General features: G+C 49.1%; 1 protein-coding gene across 3 annotated transcripts in view; it reads right to left on the bottom strand.

Moving 5' to 3' along the window:
* Positions 1 to 1,754: 1,754 nt before the first annotated feature.
* Positions 1,755 to 26,448, bottom strand: part of nbeal2 (neurobeachin-like 2) — a 38,637-nt gene continuing 13,943 nt past the window's right edge. For all 3 annotated transcript variants that reach the window (XM_076027948.1, XM_076027964.1, XM_076027957.1), the window contains 45 exons: positions 25,506 to 25,589; positions 25,201 to 25,299; positions 24,441 to 25,066; positions 24,172 to 24,304; positions 23,865 to 23,984; positions 23,439 to 23,775; positions 22,633 to 22,715; positions 22,447 to 22,539; positions 21,872 to 22,043; positions 21,015 to 21,148; positions 20,000 to 20,159; positions 19,618 to 19,720; positions 19,309 to 19,459; positions 18,888 to 19,043; positions 18,639 to 18,798; positions 18,289 to 18,377; positions 16,651 to 17,370; positions 16,382 to 16,566; positions 15,423 to 15,579; positions 14,212 to 14,355; positions 12,615 to 12,938; positions 10,577 to 10,726; positions 10,315 to 10,472; positions 10,114 to 10,238; positions 9,745 to 9,862; positions 9,509 to 9,666; positions 9,284 to 9,417; positions 9,052 to 9,159; positions 8,873 to 8,968; positions 8,658 to 8,782; positions 8,011 to 8,151; positions 7,806 to 7,936; positions 7,585 to 7,694; positions 6,825 to 6,942; positions 6,637 to 6,734; positions 6,438 to 6,551; positions 5,620 to 5,706; positions 5,431 to 5,540; positions 4,747 to 4,919; positions 4,550 to 4,644; positions 3,985 to 4,101; positions 3,623 to 3,784; positions 3,389 to 3,537; positions 2,719 to 2,854; positions 1,755 to 2,379 (listed from right to left, as the gene is read on the bottom strand). In XM_076027948.1, coding sequence (XP_075884063.1) covers positions 2,281 to 2,379; positions 2,719 to 2,854; positions 3,389 to 3,537; positions 3,623 to 3,784; positions 3,985 to 4,101; positions 4,550 to 4,644; positions 4,747 to 4,919; positions 5,431 to 5,540; positions 5,620 to 5,706; positions 6,438 to 6,551; positions 6,637 to 6,734; positions 6,825 to 6,942; positions 7,585 to 7,694; positions 7,806 to 7,936; positions 8,011 to 8,151; positions 8,658 to 8,782; positions 8,873 to 8,968; positions 9,052 to 9,159; positions 9,284 to 9,417; positions 9,509 to 9,666; positions 9,745 to 9,862; positions 10,114 to 10,238; positions 10,315 to 10,472; positions 10,577 to 10,726; positions 12,615 to 12,938; positions 14,212 to 14,355; positions 15,423 to 15,579; positions 16,382 to 16,566; positions 16,651 to 17,370; positions 18,289 to 18,377; positions 18,639 to 18,798; positions 18,888 to 19,043; positions 19,309 to 19,459; positions 19,618 to 19,720; positions 20,000 to 20,159; positions 21,015 to 21,148; positions 21,872 to 22,043; positions 22,447 to 22,539; positions 22,633 to 22,715; positions 23,439 to 23,775; positions 23,865 to 23,984; positions 24,172 to 24,304; positions 24,441 to 25,066; positions 25,201 to 25,299; positions 25,506 to 25,589 — 7,242 coding nt within the window. In that variant the 3' untranslated portion in view covers positions 1,755 to 2,280. The remainder of the gene's footprint in view (positions 2,380 to 2,718; positions 2,855 to 3,388; positions 3,538 to 3,622; positions 3,785 to 3,984; positions 4,102 to 4,549; positions 4,645 to 4,746; positions 4,920 to 5,430; positions 5,541 to 5,619; positions 5,707 to 6,437; positions 6,552 to 6,636; positions 6,735 to 6,824; positions 6,943 to 7,584; positions 7,695 to 7,805; positions 7,937 to 8,010; positions 8,152 to 8,657; positions 8,783 to 8,872; positions 8,969 to 9,051; positions 9,160 to 9,283; positions 9,418 to 9,508; positions 9,667 to 9,744; positions 9,863 to 10,113; positions 10,239 to 10,314; positions 10,473 to 10,576; positions 10,727 to 12,614; positions 12,939 to 14,211; positions 14,356 to 15,422; positions 15,580 to 16,381; positions 16,567 to 16,650; positions 17,371 to 18,288; positions 18,378 to 18,638; positions 18,799 to 18,887; positions 19,044 to 19,308; positions 19,460 to 19,617; positions 19,721 to 19,999; positions 20,160 to 21,014; positions 21,149 to 21,871; positions 22,044 to 22,446; positions 22,540 to 22,632; positions 22,716 to 23,438; positions 23,776 to 23,864; positions 23,985 to 24,171; positions 24,305 to 24,440; positions 25,067 to 25,200; positions 25,300 to 25,505; positions 25,590 to 26,448) is intronic.

Raw genomic sequence — 26,448 nt, 5'->3', positions numbered from 1 at the left:
ACAACGCCTCCCACCGACCAAACTGGGGCCATTTCAAGAGAGCAATGAGACGCGACACGGCAGGAAGTTCACTTGTCATTGTTTACTTTACAAGTAGCTCACGCCGCTTGTTCCAAGCAGCATCAGCACGTTTTAAAAGTGTATTTCAAACATCTCCCCAAGAGTCCATATACAAAGGCTAAATGACAGCAGTTGTGCGAAGGAAAGAGAGATACATACAGATCACAAGGCAGTGCTGGCCATCAGCTTAAGGCTTCTTATGTCTCGTCCAACCACACGCAGCAGGACGTTGTCAACAAAAAACACTATTTAAAAAAAAAATACAGTATTTACAACATGACCCTTGACCCCTGGGGCAGAGAGTGTGATGGTAGAGTGAGCCAGAGCCAGCATTGGAAGAAGGAAGGAAGGCTGCAGAGGCCTGCAGAGGCCTGCAGGCTCTGAGGGCAACATCACTGCTGTGAAACCCAACACAGCCAAACTCAAGAGTGCTCTCTCTCTCTTTCACACATGCACATACACACACGCACACACACTCTAAGCAGTGTTGTATCAAGACACACAAGGGCAACACAAAGACAATTCAATACGTTCTTGAGGAGCTGATTCCTTGATTCCTTCCTCAACACTCACTCACTCCTTCCAAAGTCCCAATGCAAAGTAACAGTGGGACTTTTTTTTTTTACGGACTTATTTATTTTAACATTGTGACTCTGGAGCCAGTCAGCAAAACACTGATGTTCACTCAGCCCCACTCACTGCCACTGGAGCTTACATCTGAGCGCTACTCACAAAGACAGTGGGACATTTGTGTGTGTGTGTGTGTGTGTGTGTGTGTGTGTGTGTGTGTGTGTGTGTGTGTGTGTGTGTGTGTGTGCCATGTCATGGTTATTGCATTAAATCTCATGGTGCCCTTTGTCTCTCTCTCTCTCTCTCTCTCTCGCTCTCTCCCTCCCGGCAAACATGACGCTGCATGGATTCCACTTTGTTCTGGCCGCAGTTAGAAAACAACAAGCTGCTGGCAGGAAGTCAATTTTATCTCACGACTACGCACAGACCTTTTATTTTTCCTTCTTCTTCTGCTGCTTCTTCTGCTTCTTCAGACTCGTCAGATGTTTTGGGGGGCACGACGACGACGGCGAGCTCAGGCAAGGCCCCCTGGTGCCTGCGGCGAGCGAGTTCACCGGCGTCTCATTGTCATCACCTGAGTCACTGCTGCAGCTGCTCAAAGCTGAAGTGTCGCTGCTTGGTTGGAATTCAGTGAGTTCTGTTACTGTAGGGCTCCAGACACAAGCTGAAAACAAGAGGCACTTATCAAATCAAACTGAAAAACAAAAAAAACAACGACAAAAAAAAAACAAAAAACAGGGCGGCAGTCACGTGACATATAAAACAAGTAAACCGTCTCAACTGTAAAAGGCCTTTTTACTCCAGTGTGTTAAGGCATCAGAGGAAAAGCAAGCGTATTCTTTGTCTTTTCTCCGTTTTTTTCCTTCTTCTTCTCTTCATCCTTGACCATTAAAGCCAGTCTTTGCTTCAGCTGTAACAGTTCCGCCTGAAGGAATGCAGGAGTTGCACAATGTGGCATTGTGGTGCATGTGTCATCCACATGTCATCCACTCTGAGACCAATCCCCGGCCGGGTCGACCCTCTGGTGGTCTCTACCTTGTATTGCAGTGTGGAAATCTCCAGAGAAACATCTACAGTCAGGATATGATTTCAAGTTTCCAGGACTTTAAAAAAAAAAAAAAAAAAAAAGGAAAAGCAAGAAAAGAAGGCGCCATTGCCAAACAATGGCTGTGGGACATTCAACAGCGCAGGGATCAATCACAGCCGATCCTCTGCAGAGACACAAGCCATGCACACACAGGGGTCTGGGGGAAGGGGGGGGGGGGGTCACAGCATTACGACGCTCTATATCTGAGGCTGGACGTGCATCAGTCACACTCGCTGAAACGTGACAGTTCAACAACAGTTGAGTTCACAACCCCAAAAAGAGGGAGATCTTTCCCCACGCCGCCGCCGCAGCTCTTTGGAATGATGCTGATTTAAAATAAAAAAAAAAAAAACGACAAAGAAAAACAGTGCGGAGCCGTGAATGAAACAGGCCATCAAATATGGAAAGGTTTAAGAAGAGTGAAAGTGCTCAGTGTGTAAGTTCCCCTCTGGGAGGGATCGGCAGGTGGAAGGAAGCTGGAGGTGTTGAGGAGCTCCGTCCTCCTTGAAGGTCTGGAGCTCATGGAGCTCATGGAGCTCGTCGTCCCTCCGTCCTCGGCCGCCTCACTTCTCACTGGGATTGTATTCGGTTTCGCCCGACGACACCTGGGAGATGCGGCGAGTGGAGCCCCACAGGCGGCGGGGGAACTGTCCCGAGCGGACCTGGAGATGGAGGTGGGGGTGGGGGAGGGGAGGGGGGGTGGTGGTGGTGGAGGGGAGCAGAAGCTTCATTATCATGTGAAAAACAGCTCCTTAGCATCAAGGTCCCAGCACGCACGCACGCATGCATGCATACAAACACGGCGCAGCGCCAGCCCACTTCCTCACGTCGCAAACACTCATTGCCACCCCCCCCACCACACACACACACACACACACACACACACACACACACACACACACACACACACACACACACACACACACACACACACACACACACACACACACACACACTCCCCACCCTCTACTCCCCACCCCCTACCCTCCACGACTTCTCACCTCTTCGGGCTTCCCTGCCCCCACCACAATCAACTTCCCATCCTCCAGCCCCACCAGGATGTGGCTGCACTCCTTTGTGACGGACACACTCCTCACCGGGACCTTCAGGGCCAGCGGCGCCACCAGAGCGTCCAGACTGTCCACAGAGAGCAGCGTTAGAACGGAGGGCGGCGTTAGAGGCTTTACATTGGATCAGATTAGACAGATGTTTCAATGCAATGTAAATAACACAATAATAGAACTGTCCATGCAGATGTAAACTGTGTTATTTTCTTCTGTTCTTCCTTTCTTACTCTAGAGATAGTTTATTTTATTTCTTCATTTCTTTTTAATTCATATAATTATTTTCTCTATTGCACTACAGGTTGCTGTAATAATGTAAATTTTCCAAATGTGGAATAAACAAAGACAATCTGTTCTATTCTAGATACTTTCTTCACATTGGGGAAATTCACACATTCCAGCACCAGACTTCTCACTTCTGGGGGATGCAATAAATAAAATAGGGAAGACTAGAATAAGGAAGAGTCTCACGCTAAAGCAGAGCTAGAACTGAATTACAGTCCATACGCAGCATGTATCACAGCACAGTACAAAAGTATACAAGTACACGAGCGCTGAAGTGGTGAGAACATCACCGTTTGCAAAGACAACAACTATTCTTGCGCACCTGTGTAAGTCGCGGATGTGCAGGCTGCCCTGCAAGGTGCCCAGGATGATGTACTCAGACACCAGGTGGAGAGCCGTCACCTGCTCGCTGGAGGTGAAGGACGACAGCAGGCAGCCGTTCACCGAGTAAACATGGATGGAGTATTTGGCCTGCGGGGGGGGGGGGCACACTTTTGTTGAGAGAAGGTGCAGGACGGTGCGTCGACAGTGTGTGTTTCTGCGTTGGCGACCGCACCTCTCTGTGGGAGCGCTCCTCCAGCGAGGTCTGCACCACCATGTGACCCTCCATGCCCACCTGCAGCTGGGAGATGTGGGCGGGAACGCTGCTGTCGCCGGGGGGCCGCAGCGAGCGCAGGAACTGTCCTCGGCGAATGGTGTGCACGATCACAGTCCCGTCCTTTGAACCAGGAACAAGAAGGTGGAGTCACACTGCTGCTCTGGACTCATGAGGGAGTTTAGTTGTTTTCTTTTCTCTATTTTTACAGCCTCAAATAACCACTTGAGAACAAGTCGTAAGGAAGAGTGAAGTTTGGGGGAAAACCGAAGAGATATCCAAGAGGCTCCACACACAGCAATGCTTAGTGAACCTGAACTGACCTTTGACCCTGAGACGGCCATGTCCAATTCGGTGCTGATGGCCACACAGGTGACCTCCTGGTCGTGTCCGCTGAGAACCTGCACCGGCCGTGGAGACAGGCCGATGGAGAAGCCGCCCTGGAGGGGACAGAAAATGCCTGGAGGTCATCTGGGAATCGTGCGCCTCAAAATAATGATCATAACAATTATGAAAGAAGAACACAAACAAATAGAGAGGAGAGGAATAGGGCCAGAAGAAGAGGGGAAAATTTAGCAATTAATGTCAACATGCAGTGAGTCAACATGTCGAGAATAAAGTCGAAAGGCTCTGCAGGCAAGTCTAGTGGAGTCCTTCCGTTTTTGCCAGTTCACTTTTAATTGTGGGTCACTGGGTTAATCCACCATCCACTGGATTCACAACACTACCACTAAATTTTGTCTTTAATGACCAATTTTCAACTTAAAACTCGAAATGACAATTTAAATAAAAAATCTCCTCCCTGTCATACTTTTTTCTCTTCTCGTGACACTAATCCTCTTTCATACAAACGGGCTGGTGCAGAGACGGAACAGCTGAAAAATTCACCTGCTGCACGACCTGCCACACGATGCAGGAGGTGTCCCTGGAGCCAGAGATGAGGTAGATGCCACACAGATCCAGAGCCAGGCAGGTGACCACGTCTGCAAAGGACAGAAGATTCAAAAAGATGAGAAAAAGATGAGAAAACCTTTCAAGTGAGGAGTGGCAGCAGAGCTGGAAGGCGGCGGCGGCGCCACACGCACCGATGTGGCGGCAGATCCGGCCCACCAGCTTGCCCTTGGCCAGCTGGGTGACCCGCAGGCTGCAGTCCCAGTGGCCCCCGCTGAACAGCAGCCGCCCGTCGTTGGACACCACCAGCACCTCGGCGCCCACCTCCACCCCGGGAGAGAAGGGGCCGCTCAGGAACCGCTGCGTCCTGCGGAGAGATCAAACGGCAGGATTTAGATCATCAGCGGCCTATGAAACTGTCAGCGGCCTGCAGATTAAAAACTGCAAAATGGGTCCGTTGTCTGTTTGTCTGGTGTTTATGCGACACACACTCAAGGCCCGTTGAAAGCAAGATCCACTGAACCGAATTTTATCTCATGAAACTTAGAAGCTCGGCAGGCAGTGAGACAGCCAGACAGATGTTCTGGACTGATGTCAGGCCTCCATTCAACAGTCAGCAAAGTTGTAAAGCATCTCTGGAGTCGACGATGACGCCGCTTCTCATACTTCTTCCTCCTCAGGAAAGAAAAACACGTCGTAGACGAATGGAAGGAGAAAAGTCACACGTGCGGTCGGTCCGAACTCTGGCTCCTCTGAGGAGAGCAGAGCGCCATCTGGCCGTCTTCACCACAGCTGCGCCAAGTATGACACCACTTGGAATGTTATTTTATTTTTGAAATCAGGGCGTTGCATGAGACGAGTGTACGAGTGGAACTCACTTGGGATTGGTCACTGAGGGGTCCTTGGTGAAGGTGAAGTAGTTGGCGATGCTTTTGTCATACGGCAGCCAGCTGTGAGTCCCGATCAGCCCGTTTGAACTCACAGTCACCTGCAGAGAAGAAAACCAAGCTCAACCCTCCTGTTTGAATTGATCCAGTTGTTTTATTTCAATCTTGTGCGGTTCTGACCAGAATATCTGAGCCCTGGATGATGAAGGAGCGGGTCTGGTTCTTTGGTACCACAGCCTGGACCAGAGGAAGGCCATCACACACCACCTGACGCCCAAACACACTGCTGTGTTAAATCAATAAACAGCAACAGTAAAGTTTTACCCCACTGCCCCCGGGGGCAGTTCAGTTTAGTGCACTTAATAACCCGCACCGATAGTTTTCCACCAACAATAAAACAATTGAGTTATTAACATGTGACGCCGTCAAAGGCCCCACATTAGTGTCTTCTGTCAGAAATGAGGAAATCCTTCATCCTTGACTTCTGTGCTCCCTCGCGTTTCAGGAAGTGTGAGCTGAAACCACACCCCCCAGTGCAGAAAGTCCCAAAAAGTTTAATAAAAAACTCAGCACCTCGAGTGACCACTGGGAAAACTCGTCACGCTGCCATATTGCCAGTCTGGTATCCAGTACTTATAATACATCCATGGTTAAAACAAGGAAACTCTGGGAATCAGCCCTTTGTGATGTCACAAAGGCTACTGGTAGCTCTCCCGGCTCAATGACAGCAGCCTTGTTTCTCTCCTTTTCCAAACACTTGGAAAGTCCGACAAGGGATCGGACTTTGAAACTTTGTTTGTTTTTGTCTGGAGGCTTTAAACAGAGGGCTAACGGTGTCATTTTCTGGAGATTTGAGGGTGAATCCAAGAAAGAAAAACAAATGTGCAGTAGGTATTACTGTACACAGTACCAGGCTTAGGTTGGATTGATGGTTCGATAATTGTGCTTTCTAAATGGAAAACTACAGCAACAGGTGACAACACAGATCACAGCCTCACCTCCACAAAAGGCCTGAGCTTGGCCAGCTGCTCAAAGATGTTGAGGGGCACGGTGTCCAGGCGGGCCTGCCGCCTCGTGGCGTTTTCAGCCGACATACGAGGAGGATGAGGTTCCTGGATGCAAAGCACAGAATTTCAGACGGCTGTTCACTATCTACTGCGGCTCCTGAAGGAGGACGGCAGGCTGTCTGGGAGTGACCTTCAGCAGCTGGCAGGGCGTCTGTCCGAAGTTGCTGATGATGCCTTCCAGGGCTTTGCGCTCCGTCTCGTTGGCGATGGCGTCCAGGTCGACGGCGCCTGCAGACGGCAACAGGAACAGACACAGCTGTTGGTGCGCAAAGACTCATGAGCTGCACTGGGAGGAGGACAAAGACTTCTCTTTCTTACCCTCATAAGTGCAATAGTAGAAGACATTCAGAGCGTTGATGGCCTCTTCGCCTCTCTGCTTGCAACCAAAGATCAGATCGATCCACTCGTGGAGGTGACTGGACACGTGTTCACTCTCCTGGAGTTCAAGACGACAACTCCTGGTCACTTTAAACTCTTAATATTTGACTTGAGTTGAGCTTTAATTTTATTCAGTCACACAAACAATAAATAAAACACGCGTTCACATTGTTAACTGTCATCCAAAACTGAAGAGGAGACTGCAGAGGCACAGGCAGAGGCTTGTTTAAGCCCCTCCTATGACGGACCAAGCTACTCTTTGGCAATTTTATAAATACAAATGGAAAACAAAGACAAAATGACATGATACTGAGAGACTAACTGCTTCAGATAAAGGAAGAAATGACAGAACAAATAAAATCTTTAACAAGTCTTCAAAAGTCTTCAAATCTTGTAGCTCTCAAAAATCACTTTACAGACCACCCGTCTGAAAAAAACAGAAATGTTTTAGACTCTCTTAACTCAATATTATTCCAGAACGAAACCCCAACCACAGTTTTGGATCTTCCTTTAATCTCTTTTTTGGCCTTTGGTATCTTGAATACACAGACCTCCCTTCAACGATTCTTGTTTTTTTGAGAACAGAAGAATCTTTGCAAACTGACTGGGGGTGAATTTGATTTAACTTTGCTATGTTTAACGATATACCAGATCTCTGAATTCCATCAACAGTGGCTCAGTGTGGCCTCCATGTACCCACCAGGGCCTTGCGGTGCTTCCTGATGAAGTCCTCTCTGGATGTGGCCCAGCGAGGCAGCAGAACATCTGTCACTTGGTCCTGAGAGATCTGCAGACGCCCCAGGTCGAAACCTAGAGAAGCCACGTGCCCTTTAATCGACTAGCCGTTGGCTGTGCGCTCCAGATCGCAAAACAAACAGAGCAGATTCTTCTTCCAAACCGTCGGCCGCTTTCCTTCCTCACCGTTCATGTTGTCCAGGAATTCCGGGAAGTAGAAGAACTCTGGGATGAGCTCCTTGACGTCGGCGGGGCTCTCCATGCGAGCCTGCCAGGCCGCCGCCACCGAGTGGAACTGTCTGTCTGCACAGTCGAACCTACAACCACCAGCACACGTTAGCGCCAGAGGTCACGAGGTCAGAAGGTTGCGAGCGGCGCTCGGCGGTCCCACCTGCCGCTCTGCAGCTGGATGTGCAGGGTGGTGAACGGCTCCATGCGGATCATGTAGTGCATGACCCCTGCTGCGTTGGAGTAGTGTGTGCCGTAGTGGAATTTGTCCACGCTGCCCGTCGGGTCCTCGAAGCTCTCATACCTGGTGAGAAAAAGAACAAGAAAAAAATGATTATTGATTTAAAACCATGAGGCTGGTTCTGGATGGTTTAGCTCACGTTGCTCAACAGGTGGGTCAAGCCAAAGCTGTTTTGCTTGGGCCCGACTTTGAGGGCAGTTTCCCTTTTTTGTTTTTTTGTTTTTTAAGTGATTTTAAAATATATATACATATATATATATATATATATATATATATATATATAGAGAGAGAGAGAGAGAGAAAAGTTTGGGCATTTATTTTGCAGGACACACAATTTGACGAGAATTACGGCTTATGCGCTTCACACCATTCAATGGAAACACCTGCAAATTGCAATTGTACTTGGTCCAAATTTTTAGAAATATTGCTTTTATTTTGCGAAAAAAGAAGAAGATCTTCTGCAGACATGGTGGTGGTTAGCTTGTGAGTCAATTATACATGTCAAGTCAACTCTCCATTTCAGCATCATGCCACAGTAATTCAAAGACAGGCTTCACAGAAAGTCTTACTTTTCTTTGACGTTCTGTGCGTTGCGCGGGTTGACCACGCCGATGGGTTTGGACAGATCTCTGAAAACCGACGGGTCGTCCAGGTCCAGAACGGGAGAGGTGTAGTCGCAGAGGATCCAGGGAAACTGCGGAGGAACGGTTCAACCAAACGGTCACGTCTGCCAGGATTGAAGGATCAGAAATCGCATTTCCGAGGCCCAAAGACGGGGACTTACCACGGGATACTGAGACAGGTCGTTGTAAGTTCGTCCAGCGATGGTGTTCAGTTGCATCAGATACTCAAAGTTGGAGACCTCTCTGCAAACCCATTTCTGTACAAACACAGGCAGAGCACATTGATCCCTCACAAATGAAGCCGGTGCCAAACGAGGTGACTCAGCAATTGGCCACAAACCTGCGTAAGCCCCGATGCCTTCAGGAGCTCTTGGGGGGAACGGGAGCCAAAGTAGAAGAGGTTTGGAGGCCGCAGACCCAGGATCCTGGAGTACACTTTGTTCCGCTCCTGGGGAGAGCAGGCAACATGCAAATCCGTTCAGGCGAGCAAGCGAGTGCACTTTGTGACTTCAAAAGCAACTCGTTGACTTTGGGATTAAAAAGGAGGAGCCCCATTTGAAGGGAGCAGCCACCTTCTTTCTGAAGTTGATGAAGTAATGAGCCTGGTCTATGAAGAAGAGCTCCAGGGCAGAGCGCCGCAGGTTGTAGCGCCTCAGATGCACTTCTCTCAGCTGAGACAGAGGCCTCTTGAAGTCGAACCCAATTCCTGGGGACACAGATGAATCAGATTTCAGCAGGGGCCCTTCCAGCGCTGTGGAAAAGTCCAAAGCACCGCTCGCAATCTGAAACCACTTCACCTTCCTCGGTCTCCTCTTTCTCGCTGCTGCCATCGTAGAAGTAGATATGGTGCGTGGTGACTTCCAGCCGGCCCGGAACCACGGCCACGATGGTGATGAGCTCGCACTCTTCGGACAGAACCAGCTTCTCTTTCTGGCTCTCGTCCTCCGCCTCCACCCTGGCGGCGCAGGAAGCAAGTTGAGGCTTTTTGTGTATCTTGCAGCACGTAAAGTCGCACCCTCAAGCGTAGACTCACTTGTCGTCCAGAAAGATGACGTCCTCTTCGCCCAGCTGATCCTCCTCCATGTCATTGACCTTGGCCTCCTTGGCAACGGCCAGCGGGATTGTCTCAGAGCTACGAGGGCTGTCAGCACCTGAAAAGAAAGACAGAGGCATCTTTACTGCAGCATACTGTATATACACTCCCAGTCACATACTTCTCATGGAATGGGTTTTCTTTCATTTTCATGACTATTTACATTGTCACCCAAGGCATCAAAACTGATCAAACAAGTTTGATATTTTAGATGATCTCGAATAGCTGGAATATATATATGGGATATACTGGTAGTGTATACGTTGCAAAAGATGGTTAATGTAAATCACGTGATAGACAGTCACACACCCATGTTGTCCCTCTGGGCGCTGGCTTCGCTGTGAGAGTCGTGGTTGTAGTTGGGCACGAGCTTGAGACGCATCTTTGAGTAGGTCTCGGCGCCGGAGAGCTTCAGCTTCACCTCTGGCTGAACCCTGGTGCAGAGAGCAGAAGCCAAGTCAGCAACATGAGCGGAATAAATCAAATCCAAGCTAGTGGGATTTCTCTCACCGATTGGCCCAGGCTCCCCTCTCGCTGGTCAGGAGCCTGCGGAGAGCCTTCCAGTGCTTCAACACCACCCCCTGCTGGCTGGAGCTCTGCTTCTGCCCAGTCAGGTACCTGCTGTTCTCACTTCTCACTCTCTTCAGATAAGGATCCACCACTGTTTCCTGTTTGCACACCAACACGTGACACGGGTCGGATTAGTTGCAACCCAAGTTTTAAAATGCTCTGTAAAGGGACGCAGGCTGAGGCCGGGAAAAATGTTCCCAACCTGAAACTTGGACTTGCTGTCTGATCGGTCTTTGTCCCGCTTGAAGGCCGTGCTCATCAGATCGTCAAAGCACGAATTCCAGAAATTGGACATGACGTCATGGCTCCTTCCAAACGTGTCCAGCTCGTACTGCTGCATGGTGGGCAGAACCTTGGAGTGGAAGTTCAAGAACCAGCGGTCACGACTAGGGCTCACATGTATAACATGGAAAAATGTGCAAAGATGCAGACAAGAAATCCAAATGTGTAAAGTCCTAAATCTTATTAAAAAAAAAATTGTATATAATGTATATATTTTCTAGCAATATTGTGTCTCTAGCCTGTCAATAGGAGCCTAGACTTAAGAAAAATAGATAATTTTCATCTTTTGTTTGTTATATCTGCACAGACAGATAGTTTTGGGACATTGGGACAATGTTTTGACTGTCTGTCATGCCTTCAAACATGAAAACCATTCAGCCACCCAGCTAAACATGTATAGCTGAAGGAAGAACACGTTATGATGGTTGTTTCCCAGTATAAAGTAAAGTTCAGGAATTTCCTTTTTTCCAACAAGCTCCCTGATACTGAGCCACCTCCAATATCTCCAGCGGAACAAGCTTTCTGCAAACAATGGCTATCTGAAATGACGAAAGCCCTCAGTATCTGCGGCCAGTGTGGGCCGCTCCAGTGTTTCTGAACATCAAAAAAAGGGAAGCCACACAAACTTTCGAGCCAGCCAAAGTTATGCCACGTCGGCTAATGTATAGCTGGCTCGGCCTACGCAAAGGAATCCAAACAAAGCAGATTTACGGCTGCGGGCTGTCACACGGGGGCCGTGATATATCCTCCCTCTGGCCTGGTGGTTAGCGGTCCTGGCATCTGTTCATAAACCATCTACATCTCTGGGCTCCAGCCGACACATTCATCTCCACTTGGAAATACGGTGAAAGCCGCCACAAAATGGGCCGGGGGAGTCGAGTGGGCTTTCTATTCTGAACCCAACTCTTTCAGACCTGTGTTATAGTTTTTGCTTTGTTTTGTTGAATACAGATTAGATTTTGTGAAAAATTCACCTTCCAACTAAGAACCCAACATGACAAATTTGACCAAATCTGGAACAAAAGGATTTTATTTACAACTCCCATGAGAGCAGCTTTTTTATGATCTTACTGGTACTACTTTTCATTTACTGCTTTAATTTCTGTATATTATTATGTATGTCTTTTGCAGTAGCGACAGCAGGTGACCCTCAGGTTCTTCCTTGTTTGTTCTTCTGTTCTTGTGAGCTGTTTGACTCACTCATAATTTAAGTTGTATCAAAGTTCTCTACAACTGAGTATCCAATACATCCAACTGGTAACTGCTTAAGTTTGCAGGATACCAGGACTTGAGCAAAAAAAAAAAAAAAATGGAAGGACTTTTATCTGTATGACCTTCTGCAATGTTCCTGTCTGTTCCAAATAAAGATACAATTTAACAAAAAAAAAAAGAACGGAAGAGGAAAAGCAGATCTCTTTCTTCAGGGACACACCCTGCTGGCCAGGCATGTGCCTTTTTCACTGTGGCACTGCAAACACTTCAGTTGGGCCCACTCATCAAATAAAAAGCCACAGTGATTGCATTAATGTGGCCAAACACAGAGTTCATTCATTCACTCACTGAGGGAACGGCCAGTTTTAAAGACGCCTCAGATGATTTTACTTCGGTAATCAACATGAATAAAGCCACTTTACGTTAATGCAAAGAGAGTTGCTGTTGTTATTTTGTTGAAAGGTTGAGATCCATAAAGGTTTGAACTGGAGAAGGAAATTATATTTCAAACAGGGCTCCATGTAAACTTATTAGGAGGATTATCTTGACCTTCCACTGGAACGTTTGCTAAATCCTTCAAGTCCTTATCAGTCATCCATCTGATCAAGAGCTCATATGAAGCATTTGTGAAAGGCAGGCAAACACGGAAGGCGACCAAGCAAACTTTTTTCTCTCATATTTACATGGACTAGTTTGACTTCTTGGGGTCAAACTTTAGTGACCAAACATTGTTTTCAAAGACACACCTCCTTCTGGTAGAAGCCCTGCCACTCCACGGTGCTGCAGAAGGCCTTCAGGTCCTCGGCGAAGGTGGTGCTGCCGTTGGTGACGGGCAGGTTGGGCAGCAGCCCCTGCAGGGTGACCGGGTCGGCGTGCTGGTCCAGCAGCGTGCGCACGATGGGCACCAAGTGGGGGAAAGCTTCCGCCTGGCCACAGCCGCTCTCGTCCATGACACCTTCCGGCCACAGGTGGGCGCCCAGCTGCCCCAGCAGGAAGCACACCTCCTCCCAGCTCAGACACAGCACGGTCTGGAGGAGGCTGTGCAGCTTCAGATAGGCCATCTCGAATACCTGGACCCGGGCGGTGGAGGGAGACATCAAAGAGCTCAGGATGTGCAGCTGAAAGCAGCTCAATCTCTGTGTAGAGTTTTTAAAGAAGTGATGGTCAACCAGCTGTGGGATATGAAAGTGGAGTAAGTTACCATGATTCAGGCCACAACTATTAAAGGAAGTACTTGACTGAAGTGAAACTACAGAGTTACATAATGAATGTTTTGTCAGCAAAATTGGATCAACGGTATTATATTATGAATTATGTATTGTATTATAATACTATAGTATAACAGTGATGCTACATTTTAGACACACAATGCGAATCAACGTATCTATGTACACCACCAGTTTGTTTTATCTTTCCAACTTTCTCCACTGCAGATACTGAAGACATCAAATATATGAGCAAGATATATATAATCATGCAGCAAAGAAAAACACCTTCAATAACTCTAAATATGCTTTTTATGAAACGTGTCTATTTTGAAGAATTGAAATATAAAACGTCTTTGAGTTATTTGACACATTTATTGTTTCCTACATAATTCCATGTGTGCTCATACGTAGTTTTGATGCCTTCAGTGAGGAACTGTAATGTCAATAGTCATGAGAATGAAAGAAAACACATTAAATTCATAGGCTGTGTCCAAAAGTCTAGTAGTAGAAGTGGTAAAAATAAGGGGTGCTTGTACGATCTTGCCTAAAGTGTTTCTAATCCTCAAACTGGTCACAATTAAAGTATAAAAAAATGACATACAAATGCCATTAAAAGAGGCTTATGGTAACTTTAATGTGAAACACAGAAGCCTTTTACGTGCGGCCAAGTTTGAAAGAAGACTAAAAGCAGAGTTGTGCGTCTCACTCCAGTCTGTGGACTCACTCCAGTCTGGCAGCAGCCGTGACCTGCGGTAGTGACGTTGCAATCCAATCAATTGAATGGACTCGCAGAACAAACGCAGCTACTAAAGGCTTGGAGGGACGCTGCATTAACGACCACAACCAGAGGCGGCGCCGTGCAATTGAAAGGTCATTGACGGTGCACTGGGTGCAGCGAGCGAGTGAGCGAGCAGGCGAGCGAGCGGCCGTCACTCTGCGAGGAGCTGCCCTTTCGGCGCTCAGCACTCCCTCCGAGGAATGACTGCTATGCCTTTGGGAAGCAGAGGACCATAGAAGGCTTGGTATTTCCCAACCGCTTATCTGAGCGTCGTTATCGCTTCAACCAAAGACTGCTTCACACTTAGCGGCGCAGCTTTCTGCTGCTTTGTTTTTGCGAGTGTGTGGTGCGGCTGACCGGCGAGCGCTGCTGCCGGATGTATCCCATGATGATGCGCAGGCCGATCTGGGCCATTTCCTTGAGCTCGGTGTTCCCAGGGCTGCCCGGCGTGCTGTGCCAGGCCTTCAACTTGTCCAGCAGGTTCACCACCCCCTCGAAGATCTGCAGTAGAACACAAAAACAAACAAAAGCAGCCGTCAACAAACAAAGGCGACGACTGGCAGAAAGCCTCGACCTGTTGTCACACCTCGCAGTCACTGAAGGCGACGGCGGCTATAAAACCATTGAGTGCATCAAACAGAGCTTGACCTGCAGGGCAGGTAGGAGGCGAGTCAGGTGCCTCCTGAAAGCCAGCGGGACACTCCGCCCACCAGCAACTGCCAACTGCCACACCCTACTGGCCAGGCAGGTGCCTTTTCACTTCAGTTGGGCCCGCTCATCAAATAAAAAGCCATAGTGATTGCATTAATGTGGCCAAACACAGAGTTCATTCATTCACTCACTGAGGGAACGGACAGTTTTAAAGACGCCTCAGATGGTTCTACTTCGGTGATCAACATGCATGCTGCCACTTTACGTTAATGCAAAGAGAATTGTTGTTGTTATTTTGTTGAGAGGTTGAGATCCATAAAGGTTTGAACGGGAGAAATAAATTATATTTCAAACAGGGCTCCATGTAAACATATCAGGAGGATTATCTTGACCTTCCACTGGAACGCTTGCTAAATCCTTCAAGTCCTTATCAGTCATCCATCTGATCAAGAGCTCAAAGTATTTATTAAGGGAATGCAAACACCAAGCAAACTTTTTTCTCTCATATTTTCATGGACCAGTACTTCTTAGGGTCAAACTTTTGCGACCAAATATTGTTTTAGGAGGTATTATTTATACTTCTGAAAGTGAAAAAATGTCATCCACGTGTGATGAAACCAGTTGCGAGCAACAGCAGCCACCATGGTCACCAGGCTTGCAGCTGGACCAGCAGGTACTTCCTGTTTATCTCCTTCTCAGGCAGTTAGCAGTGACTGTTATCAAATTCAATGCGATTCCAGGGCAGAGTGAAAACTCTTTCTACAGGAGCTTTTGAAGACGGTCGAGCCGGACTTGCAGCCTTTGAGATCTCAGCGATCTCGCTGTGAGCGCAGGTGAGCTTTGCGTCGTCATTCTTCTTCAGTCCCTCTCCAAACGGCACGTGGCCGGCCAGCGTGTCGCGATGTACCATGACGTACCTTCTCGCTCCACAGCGCGTGGTTGTCTGTGCCCTCGGCAAACAGGAAGTCCTGCAGCAGCCTGAGCAGTCGGACCAGGCTGGGGCAGAACGGCAGAACCACACCCTGGGCCTCCCTCAGGTCCGACAGCGACGACTCCAGCATCATCTCCAGCAGGCTGTCGCACAAAGCAACAGCAGTGAGCACGTCAAACTGACATCCATCAGGCTGGAAACCTCCCACCTGCTGCACCGCACTGGAGAGAGGCTGAGCAGCTCCAGCAGCTCCAGCAGCTCCAGACTGCTGCACCCTCACTGCTACCGCTGGTCATTTTGGCCTGCACCCACTAGGCTGTATAACTAAACCACAACACTTCACTACAGGTGAAATGAAAAACTTATTTATTTACAATTATTTGTAAATGTAAATGTCCATAAAGATGATAGATGCAAAGATTTGTTTTCTTTTTTTTTATATTCTACAAATATCTTATTTTATTTATATTTAATTAATGGAATTTTTATTCTTCTTTTGCACTGTACATGCTGCTGGGATAAATAAAGGCAATCTATCCATCTTCTATCCTTTTAATTAATCAACTTTAATGTAGAAATAATGTTCTTTTCTCATTGTCGTTGGATTTTTTCTTTGTCCGTACATTGTCCAACATCTGATTCTGATTTTGTTGATTTTGTCTGCCATCTGTTGTACTTTGTCTCAATAATTTGTCTTAATTTTATTTTCATTTTATTTTCTTTCTTGTGTGAATTTGTTGACGTTTTGAATAGGGGAGGTTTTTTGATAAGCCTTTGGGCTTCAAACCTCTCCTGCACATTTTCTATCTAATCTTGTTAATTTTATAGTGAATGCTTTCTTTTTTCAACATTATGTGCAAATAAATAATAAAATAATAATAATTCTATCCATCCGTTACTGAAAACCACCGCACGGCAGGAATGCGCACGTCCTGTGTCACTGACCTGCGCTTGATGTCGTCGGGAGGCCGCACCAGCTGGCAGGAGGAGCCCAGCTTGGTGAGGACGGAGAAGACCTGCCCCCTCTCCCTCCACACCACGTCCTCGGCCCCCTCCAGCCCGCTGCGGCTCCACAGCACCGAGAAAATGATGTTGGTCAGCAGGTTGCACAGCTCCTCCTCCGGAGTCTGCTGCAAAACCGAGGGTGAAGGGTGAGTGAGGTGGGACTGTGTCAGCGGCGAGGAAGGGCGGGGGAGGGGCGATGGAGGGAGTACCTGCGGGTTGGAGGTGTTGGAGATGGTGTCTCCGGTGGGAGGGTCCGTCCCACAGCTGCCGTCGTCCAGCACGTTGGACAGGCTGGAGCTCTTCCTGGGCCGCAGCGGCGAGAAGGGCTTGAAGTGCTCCAGGGGCGACGGCGTGTTGGCCAGGCTGCCCGCCGGGGTGTGAGCGCCCGTCTCCGCCGCGCCCCCCAGCTCCATGTCGAAGGGCGACGTGCCGAAGGGGGACACGGGGTGGTACTCTCGGCCTTCGTCGTCGGTGGCGCGGGGCGAGGCGGCGTCCACGGCGTTGGAGGCGGAGGACGAGTGGCTGCCCTGCTCCAGCGAATCGAAGGGCTTGAAGTCCAGGGCGCCGGCAAAGTGTTTGAGCGGGTCGCCACCGGGGGGCGAGCGCGAGAAGTCGGAGAAGCCCTCCAGGGCGTCCCGATGCCCGCCGCTCTCCTCCTCGTCCTCGTCGTCCATGTCCTGCGAGGCGCGGTAGCTGAGGAACATGTCGGCGGCGTCCTCGATGAGCAGCGACGAGCCGCGCTGCAGCGGCGGGCGGTAGGCGGGCTCCAGGGAGCTGTGGGCGCTGGAGCCCGCCACGCTGGCCGCGTGCGACTCGTACGACTCCTTGACGTAGAGCTTGGTGAGCACGTCCTGCCAGCCGGCCTGCCGGGCCAGCTGCTTGGCCAGCTGCTTGGCCTGGTCGTCACTGGAGTGGATCAGGTGGAAGAGCTGCGGGGGAGGGGAGGCGGCCCAGGTTTTAGTTGACTTTGGTTCATAAGATGGCGTTTCTCAACGGGTGGGTCGTGACCCAAGTGTAGGTCACCGAGCTGTTTGGATTGGGTCGCGGCTTCGTTTCCCTTTTTTTTTTTTTAAATATATAAAGACTACCAGGCAAAAGTTTGGACACACCTGTTTCTTCTTTATCTTGACTACTTTCTACACTGTAGACACACACTGAAGACATATGATCAAGACATGTGGATTAATGTGGCAAAAGAAAAAAAAAGTTCAATACCTAAATATGTGATGTGATGTTATGTATATATTTTATATAAGGGTGGCTATTCTAGATCATCAACTTGTTTGCGTTATTTTACACTTTTTTGTTTCATACTTATTCCATACGTGTTCGTTCCTAGTTTTGATGCCTTGAGTGACAATCGACAATGTCAATAGTCATGAAGATGAAAGAAAAACCAATCAATCAGAAGTATGTGTCCAAACTTTTGACTGGTAGTGTATATCTATAGAGAAAATGTTGGCCAATTATTTTGCAGAACACACAATTCAATTCAATAATTCCAATAACTTATTTACTAGACATTTTTCCGGAATAAATTTGAGTGCTGTGAAATAAATTTGGGTCACGGCTTCATTACAAGGAAAAAAAGATGGGTTCTGAGAACCACAGGTGTAAGTTTTAATGGTGTCCATTGTTTATTTTTTTCTTTTTCTTTTTTAAATTAACATTTGTTTAACCAGATAAAAACCCTGTGGAGGTCAAGACCTCTTTTGCAAGAGAGACCTGACCAACATTAAAAAACAAAAAAACACAGTGCAATTTAGAGCTAATTTAGTGCTAATAAATGAATGAAGACACAGCAGCCATCATGCCACACACAGGGTTTCATTAATATGGACGCTCACCTTGCGACAGACGTCCAGGCGGACGCTGAGCTCGGCTCGATGGGACAGACCAGCCACGGCCAGCAGGTCTCTGAGGTTGGGGCTGGAATCTGAGACCAGGGAGAGCAGCTGTTATTTTCTTTGGTTGATTTCTTGCATTTTTAAAAGATATTACTGATAACAATTATTACTGATGACTGAAAGACAAACAAACAGACCCTGGGAGATTGTTTAATTTGGATTCCCTGAAGAGACAGATCATTATCTGTCCTCTTAATATATTCTTTTAACTTGAAACTTGACTTTAATGTTGTTGTGAACAAATCCGAGCACTTCCAACAGTCTAATGTCTGGGGGGGGGTCGACAGTACCTGTAGCAAGGACCTGACCATAGAGGCACTGCACGGTCACCATGGTGACGGGGATGTCCTCAAGAAAACACACCAAGGCGAGGTAACCAAACTCCTTCAGCTTGACGCGTTGCTTGTTGCGCTCGGAGACTCGCTCGCTTTTCAGAAGCTTGTACAAAATCTGCCCAGATAAAGAAAATAAAAATAGTCAAAGTTTGCGCGTGGCGTCGAGCCGAACGAACAACCGAGGCTCCCGCTGGTGGTCCTCACCCTGAAGACTCTCTCCCGGACCTTGTCCCCAAAGCTGGGCGTGAGCAGCAGGCTGTAGAGCTGCTCCGCCCCCCAGTCCAGCAGCAACGTCTGCACCTGCTCGCGAGGCGGGCTGCTCCTCAGCAGCTCGTACAGGACGTCCAGGGCCTTGGCCACCTGGGAGAGGCCCGAGAGAGAGAGAGAGAGTGAGAGAGAGAGAGAGAGAGAGAGAGAGAGAGTGAGAGAGAGAGAGAGAGAGAGTGAGAGTGAGAGTGAGAGAGAGAGAGAGAGAGAGAGAGAGAGAGAGAAATATGCAGCAGGGAGGGAGTGTTTTTTAAAGGCTGCCAAAAAAGATGATGAACAAGGAGTCTTTGGAAAGACCACAGAGAGATGGATGCACGACGGCAGAAAAAAGAAGGTCAGGAGATAAGGAGGACGTTACCTGCCTCTCCTCCCCTACACTCAGGATGTAGGCGAGGACACAGTGCAGCTCCTCGGGGCTGGGAGACTTGAGGAAGTCTTTGAGCAGAGCAAACAGCGACGTCTGGATGGTCTGCTTCTCATCGCTCAGGGGGCTGCCGTCCTTCTCCACACTGGAGCCACAGACACAGCCGCACGTCCAGGCAGAAGGTAGAGAAGAGTGGAACGCAGATAAGAAAAACCCACACAGGTACACCAGGATAGATTTCAGCTCTAACGACGTGAGATCAGAGATAGACGTCAGTGTGCAGGGCGAAACTGCCAGATTTACCCGTAGTACGTGCGGATGGTGTCCAGGACGTACTGCACGCCGTACTTCCTCTTCATACGCTGCTTGCTTTTGTGTATCACAGATGACAGGTACTGCACGTGGGCTTTTGGAAAGAAAAAAAACAAACAGAAAGCATATTAGTCATCTTCCCTTCAGCCTGACATTTGGAAATGTCAAGCCAAAAATATGAAAAAAGGTTGGACAAAAGAAGTGCATTAATTCACAACTGATGAGGGCGCCGAAGTGCAGCTGTAGTCACACACTCGGAGCTTGATTCTGTCTTGGTGCTTTGAGACGCACAGACAGCAGCTTCCTCACAGGCTTACAGATGTGCTCAGGTGTTACTGAGCCGGGGCTGTCAGTGCGCTACTTGGTGTCTCACCCAGGCAAACGGCGAAATGGCTTCTGGTCCAGATGCGGAAGTCGAAGAGCAGGTACTGGTAGAGCTGCTGCAGCAGGGCGCTGTTGCCCTCAGCCAGGACCTGATCCAGCAGCCTCTGACACGCCATCAGGACGTTCATGTCCATCATGCTGCCGGGAACCTGCAGCCAGAGGACGACCACAGTCACGTCACGCCTTCTGGTGCTCCACTTGTTTTGTGTGTATCTGTGCCACGCTCTATTTTAGGCCACACTTGTGATGAGGAATCTATGACTTATTTCAATGGTATGATACTGTTTGCTACAATTCCAAGAACACACACACAGACACACACGAGGAGAGCGTGTCTTTCCCCTCCTCTTCCCTCTTCCCCCTCAGCTACTGGCCAAACCTGGCAACCCTGATGTGACTGTGTGGACATAGTTTCCTTTCAGGATGCTCCACCTTAACGTCACATATTTCAACACATCCTGCCGAGCAGCGAGCCGCTTCAGAGCCCAGCGTTGCTTCCCTTCCCTCCAACGAAAATGTCCATCAGCAGCCCAACACTGAAGTACGGCTGAAGAACGCATCTGCATCTGCATCTGCATCTGCATCTGCAGTTTTACAGAATGACTCCTCCTGCCTCTGGATCCACACCCTCTGTGCTTGGCTGACTAAAACCTTTCAGACAGTCACACATGAAGAAGTGAGATCAGGAGACATGACGCTGCAGCTTTTCTGCCTGATAAGTTGAAGATCAGATGCAATGACATCTTTCCGTGACGCGTTCAAAGCTGCCCTCCCTCTTTGCTCTGTGGCGTAAAAAACGCACAGTGTGGTCCAACTCTGCCCCGTTCCTCCTACGTGAACATGTGACAGCAACAGTCTGAGAGAAACTCTGCTGTTTCAGCAACACCACCGCCATTCATTACACAACCCTGACACAGTGGCACCACAGAAGATAAAGGTCAAGTATTTCACTTTTCCGATGCTAATCGGCTCTTCCCGCAAAACGTGCAGCGTGGGTCGCTCACTTTGGCCAGCATGGCTCCGATGACGCTCGGCCCGTGGCACTGCAGCAGGCCGTCCTGGTTGATGGGGTGACGACGAATCAGGTTTTTCACCAACAGCAGGAAGGCGGCGATGCTGTTTCTTTCCAGTCTGCCCTCTGTCAAAGGAAAGACAGTTAGATTTCTCTGCTCTCCACAGCTTTAAAAACGACTCTCTGACATTATTATGTCTTGCAATAAGTCATTTGTCCCATGTCGGGTATTTTCCTTCTCATTTCAATTGAACTGCAATGAGCAATTGAACTTTGCACATCTGCTTTGGCTGTTAGCTGTACATGGATTGATTTGAGTGTTTTTGTAACTACTGTGTAGTTTATTTTTTGTCCTGTTTTTTTTAAGTGCTGCAACAGTGTAGTTTCCCAATTTGGGCTCAATAAATACATCTATCTATCTATCTATCTATCTATCTACTTTGTTCTGTTAATGTAGGCGACTGTGGTCTGGTCCTATTGAGACTGTGTGCTGGGCTGCATCCGTCCTGCAAGCAGACGTTATAAAATATGCAAATGGCGCTTCTGACATTTCATCTACAAGGTCTGATTTTGCAATATTTTACTAAATTTCTGGCAGTTGCAAAACCATATATGTGTAATGTGGCTTTTCTCTAACACTATGGCACTTCCTGTCTATCATTGCATCACGCGCCGCACGAAAACTCTGATTCATTTCCACTAAAAAACACAGAGGCTGAGTCAGAGTCTGAACGCGGCTCAAACATTTGGGGAAATGGCATCAACGTGGCTAAAGCGGTGTAAATGCAGCCGCTCCGACGAAGCCCGAAAAAGTCCATTAAACGTGCAAGCTGCTAAGCCTGTCCTCACCAGATGACTTGTTGAGGGGCAGCAGCATGGCAGCAGGGCCTCTGGAGGAGGTGAGCTCTGGTCCCAGCAGGTCTGAGATCTCCTGACCCCCGTTGAGAACAGGTTCAGCCTCACACATCTGCTCAAGCAGGGGCAGCAAGACCCCAATGCCCCCCACCACGTTGACCACGTCCTGCAAGGACGAGGTGAAGGTCACACTGGAGCACAGGTTGGAAGAAGGCCAGAGAAGCTACGCCAGACACTGAGACTGAGGCAACAAGAGTCATTGGTCAAACTGAAAGTGGCATTCAAAGGTGCCTGTTGTGGTGTGAATGCAGAAGCTGACATATCATATGAAAAGGAGAACCACTTTGTGCACTTTGATTAAGTTGCAGAGATGAGACAAAAAAGGGAATTAAAACACTGACTATTCAACCAGGCAGCACAAAGAAGAATCAATCCACTGCTCAGTATGACATTCATACCAAACATGCAAGCATGTCCTGACTGATGTTTCACTTCTCAGTTGGTTTTTTTCTGCAAAGCCATAACAAATGGGTCACCAAAAAAAAAAAAGCTCAAACACGCCCAAATACCTTGATGTCCCAATTCTCAACCCTGTGGCCGGTGAGCCTGCCGTCATAGTGGTGGTTGGGTGACAGGTCAAGACATATCTGGCTCTTGAAGGCCTGCAGAACAGATAGGGACCCGTTGTTAACCTGCAGCCAGCTCAAACCGCGGTGCTCAGATGTGCCATTTCATCCTGGGGTTCAGGTTGCGACCTGTGGAGTGTAGTACAGCAGCAGCCTGTTGTTGAGATCAGATAGCTCGCCGTCTGCTTTGAATAAGGGCACGTGATTGGGGCCTGTGGTGGAGAGCAGAGAGCAGCGTGAGTCCTCGTTAGGCCTCCCGTCAACAGCTGCAAATCTTCAGACGAGGTGTTAGTGAGAGCGCAGAAAAACCCTGCAGCCACTTTTTAAATAGAAAACAAACAAGCACTGGCATCTGGCTTGCTGATCATTAATGAAACATAGACAGGGCTATCAAGAAGTAAGCACACTGATTACTAGAATGAGTCATACAATGAGTATCTTTGCAGTATTACATTATTCATAAGACTCGCGCACATTTGTTTGCTGTCCAGAATGGTTGTTACATTTTTCTCTTTGATCACTTGGAAAAAAATATTGTGTCTCCTCCTCCGTCCAATCATAATGCGCCATTTTGACTTGAAGTGAACTGGTCTCGTGACCCCGTACGTCACGTCAGCTGACGCGTAAATGTGAAAAAAGTGTTTCCATGACTTTTGCGTTATTACGTGTGAAAAACCACCTCATGAGAGCATCAAAACCGTTCAGCCAGATTTGAGAGGTTTTTCCAAGTTGAGCTGGCTTTCCATCACCAGTTTTTATTCTCGGGGTGATGGAAACGCAGCTAAAGATGTTTGTCACTCTTCTTTTTGTCACTCATCATTCAGTGTGGGAAGCCCATTTCTCTCAGCGGCCAGCACAACATTCAGTTTTTGCTTTCCTGGCTAAATCTGTGGCATTGGAATAATAAAACTGAGCAGCGTGCCGAATCCTTTCACCTGCAGCGTGCAGACTTCTGGTCTGCATCTGCTGCAGGGCCTCGTGGCAGATGAACACCGTGCCCAGGAGCCCGTCCAGAGATGTGGGGATGCCCCACTCAGTGTCCTGCAGGCCCGCCTGGATGGTGTGCACCGGGGAGTCGCCCATGGAGCCCCAGCGGCCGCTGGCAAAGGAGGCCGGGAAGGACTGGGAGCGGATGAGTGAGGGGCCGGGAGCCGGGAAGGAGAACTCGGGGGATGAGGGGTTGGAGTAGGAGGACATGGGCAGGTTGGGGGAGGTGGTGGTGGTAGTGGGGGTCCGGTGGCCAGCGGAGCCGATGCCGCAGGAGGTGAAAGGCTTCAGGAGGAGGAGGAGGAGGAGGAGGGGAAGAGATTAATGGGGAGAAGATCCAGGATCAGCAGAATGTAAATATCAGCCTTCGCTACCTCGCCCAGAGATGGAAAGCGAAGCTGAGCGTTGATGCACTGCTCTCCATCGATGTAGACGGTGACCAGGTTCTGGCCGAAGGGGCGGCGGCCCGGGGTGTGAACTATGGCCACCGAGTGCTGTCACCAGGACATCAAAGAGCAAACACAAAGACAAAGCTGTTCAGCAAAGATTCCGGTTTTAACCCCCCCAGTCGTTATTTTGCTCCCACATCAGCAGCCAGAACAGCACTAGGATAAAAAAAATAAACAAATTTGTTGTTTCGTCATTGAACGAATCCAAAAAAAGCCCCTGGTCCGCTCTCACCCAGCAGGAGTCAGCCAGCGGGTGCTCTGGCAGGGACACGGCCATGTAGTCCTTCTTGGTGCACACGGCCACCACCAGCACCCCCTCCATGGTGAAGAAAGCCTCCAGGCCAGTTCCGCTCGCCGTGAAGAAACTACACAGAAGCAGCAGAAAGCACATCCTTTCTTTCACAAAGCCTCTCGTTGCTTCACCATGAAAAAAAACAGAAGACAAGACGTCCTGTTGCACAGTTGACTGCGCCGAGCCTGGCTGCTGTCACAAGCCGGTACCTGTAGAGCTGCTTCCTGCGCGGCCCCTTGCTCATGTCGTGCTGGGCCCCCGCTCCCGAGGCGGGGTGAGGCTTCCGGTTGTTGCCGAACTCCACGTTGAGGCAGAGCCAAGCGTGGAAGGCGAAGCCGCTGCCCGGCCAGCGCTGCACGGTGGGCACCATGATCCCAGCCAGGGGGTGCGTGAGGTCAAAGTACTGCAGGGCGCTGTCCTGCCCCAACCTGGCCGCCGTGGCCGAGAGCACCCTGATGACGCGGGCGCAGTAGGGGTGCGCCTTCCCCGCCCCCTCCTGGTCCACCCGGAGCAGCCGCAGCAGGCTCTTCAGCTCGTCGGGCCTCAGGCACAGCGAAGTCAAGTCCTGCAGGAGGCCCAGCAGGGCGTCGGCACACTGCCGGTCCAGGCTCTGCGGCTGCGAGAGCACCTGCAGCAGAGCGCCCACCATGCCGGCCTCCACGGCCACCGTGCGGCACGCCAGGGAGCCCCCGCACACGGCGGCCAGCCACTGGGCCACCAGCAGCTGCATGCCCCTCTGGGCCCACAGGTCCGGCAGCCACTGCAGCAGTAGCAGCAGCGGCTGCTCGTTGCTGATGCCGAGGTGGTGAGCGTGCACGTGCTCGCCCTCCACTGCCTGGAGACAGCGCGGGACGGGAAACAATCAACGCCATTTAAATAGAAACAAGGTCATCAATAAGAGCAAATTGACTGCGGCGCTCCGGGAGGAGGCTGGCGGGGGAGGAGGTAATGAGGAAATGCGCATTTCACCATGTTCATCAACTCCTGCAGCAGCCTCTTGGTGGGTTGACCTTGACTCTTCAGCACATCAAACAGCTGGGAGTAACCGATCCTCTCCTTGAAAACCTCCTGAGGAGACAGAGACAGAAATAGGCCGCTTGAAAGCCGCTCATCAGCAGATAACTAGCTGGCACACTTTCATTCCACTGAAGGAATTAAAACTTCTCTCATCAGGCCCCAGCTATCACGCTGCACTGCAGCTACTGCCTAGAACTGTGGTGCAGTTCTTGGTGAAGCGACACGAGGAGATGTGAACTGAGCGCAGGCGGACGTACCTTGGCTGAAGGTGAGTTACTCATAATGGCGGTGAGGACTCCCAAGGCATGGATGGTAATGCTGTCCGTCCCTTTCTTCCAGACCTACACACCAAAACAGTGGCGGTGAGAGAAGATGAACACGCAGGCAGAGAAGACACAACCCAGAAGGAGCTGCTAAAACAACTGCGGGAGAGGAGAAAAAAAAAATACTGTCACCAAAAGAATGAGTGAGTGAAAAGTCCCGTTTGGCTTTGAATTAATCGCCAACAGTGCAAAGTGGGAAGCAGCAGCAGCACATTTCCACACCGCAGCTGTAAGTAGGTGAACTCCAGCACCAGTCGCCCAAAACAATCACCTCTTTGTTAGTGACCGAAATACGTCCCCTGCTGCATGCAACAACAAAAAAAAAATCCAAGCCAACCATCAAGAAAGACTAGAGCTGCCAACCGTCAAGATACACAACTGTCCCATATTTGATGCTGAAATGTTGCGTCCCGTTCTGATTGGATAAAGGACAGGGTTTGTCCCGTATTTCTGAGGTGTCTTGAATGTAACTTTATTTATACCATGCAAACTCACATTTGTTTCCATAGAGTTTGCGTTCAAAACCATAATCTACGTAGCTGCACGCAATAGCATTACACAACCCATCTCACAACAACTGCGGACTGGCTGCGTAGCTTGCTTAGAGTAGGCCAAGAATCAGGATTGCTGGTTATTTTCAGCTTAATTTCTTTAATTCCTTTGTAGAAGCCATCCATCCTGCACTTTATTGATTGCTGTGTAAAAAATACGTTCTATTCAAAGATTTCTATACAATTTAAACATTATTTCCAATGTCTATTGGGAACAAAGCAGTTCAGACTATGTGAACCATATACTTTTTTGAAACCCTGTTTTAAGTTGTGATTGACCACTACTGGGAGCCACTGGCCTGTGATGGCCATGGCCCGGAACATTC

The sequence above is a fragment of the Nelusetta ayraudi genome, unplaced genomic scaffold (assembly GCF_046127955.1).
Source record: "Nelusetta ayraudi isolate G7.1 ecotype Tasmania unplaced genomic scaffold, CSIRO-AGI_Nayr_v1 ptg000003l, whole genome shotgun sequence".
Taxonomy (NCBI): domain Eukaryota; kingdom Metazoa; phylum Chordata; class Actinopteri; order Tetraodontiformes; family Monacanthidae; genus Nelusetta; species Nelusetta ayraudi.
This window is presented reverse-complemented; position numbering and strand designations above follow the sequence as displayed.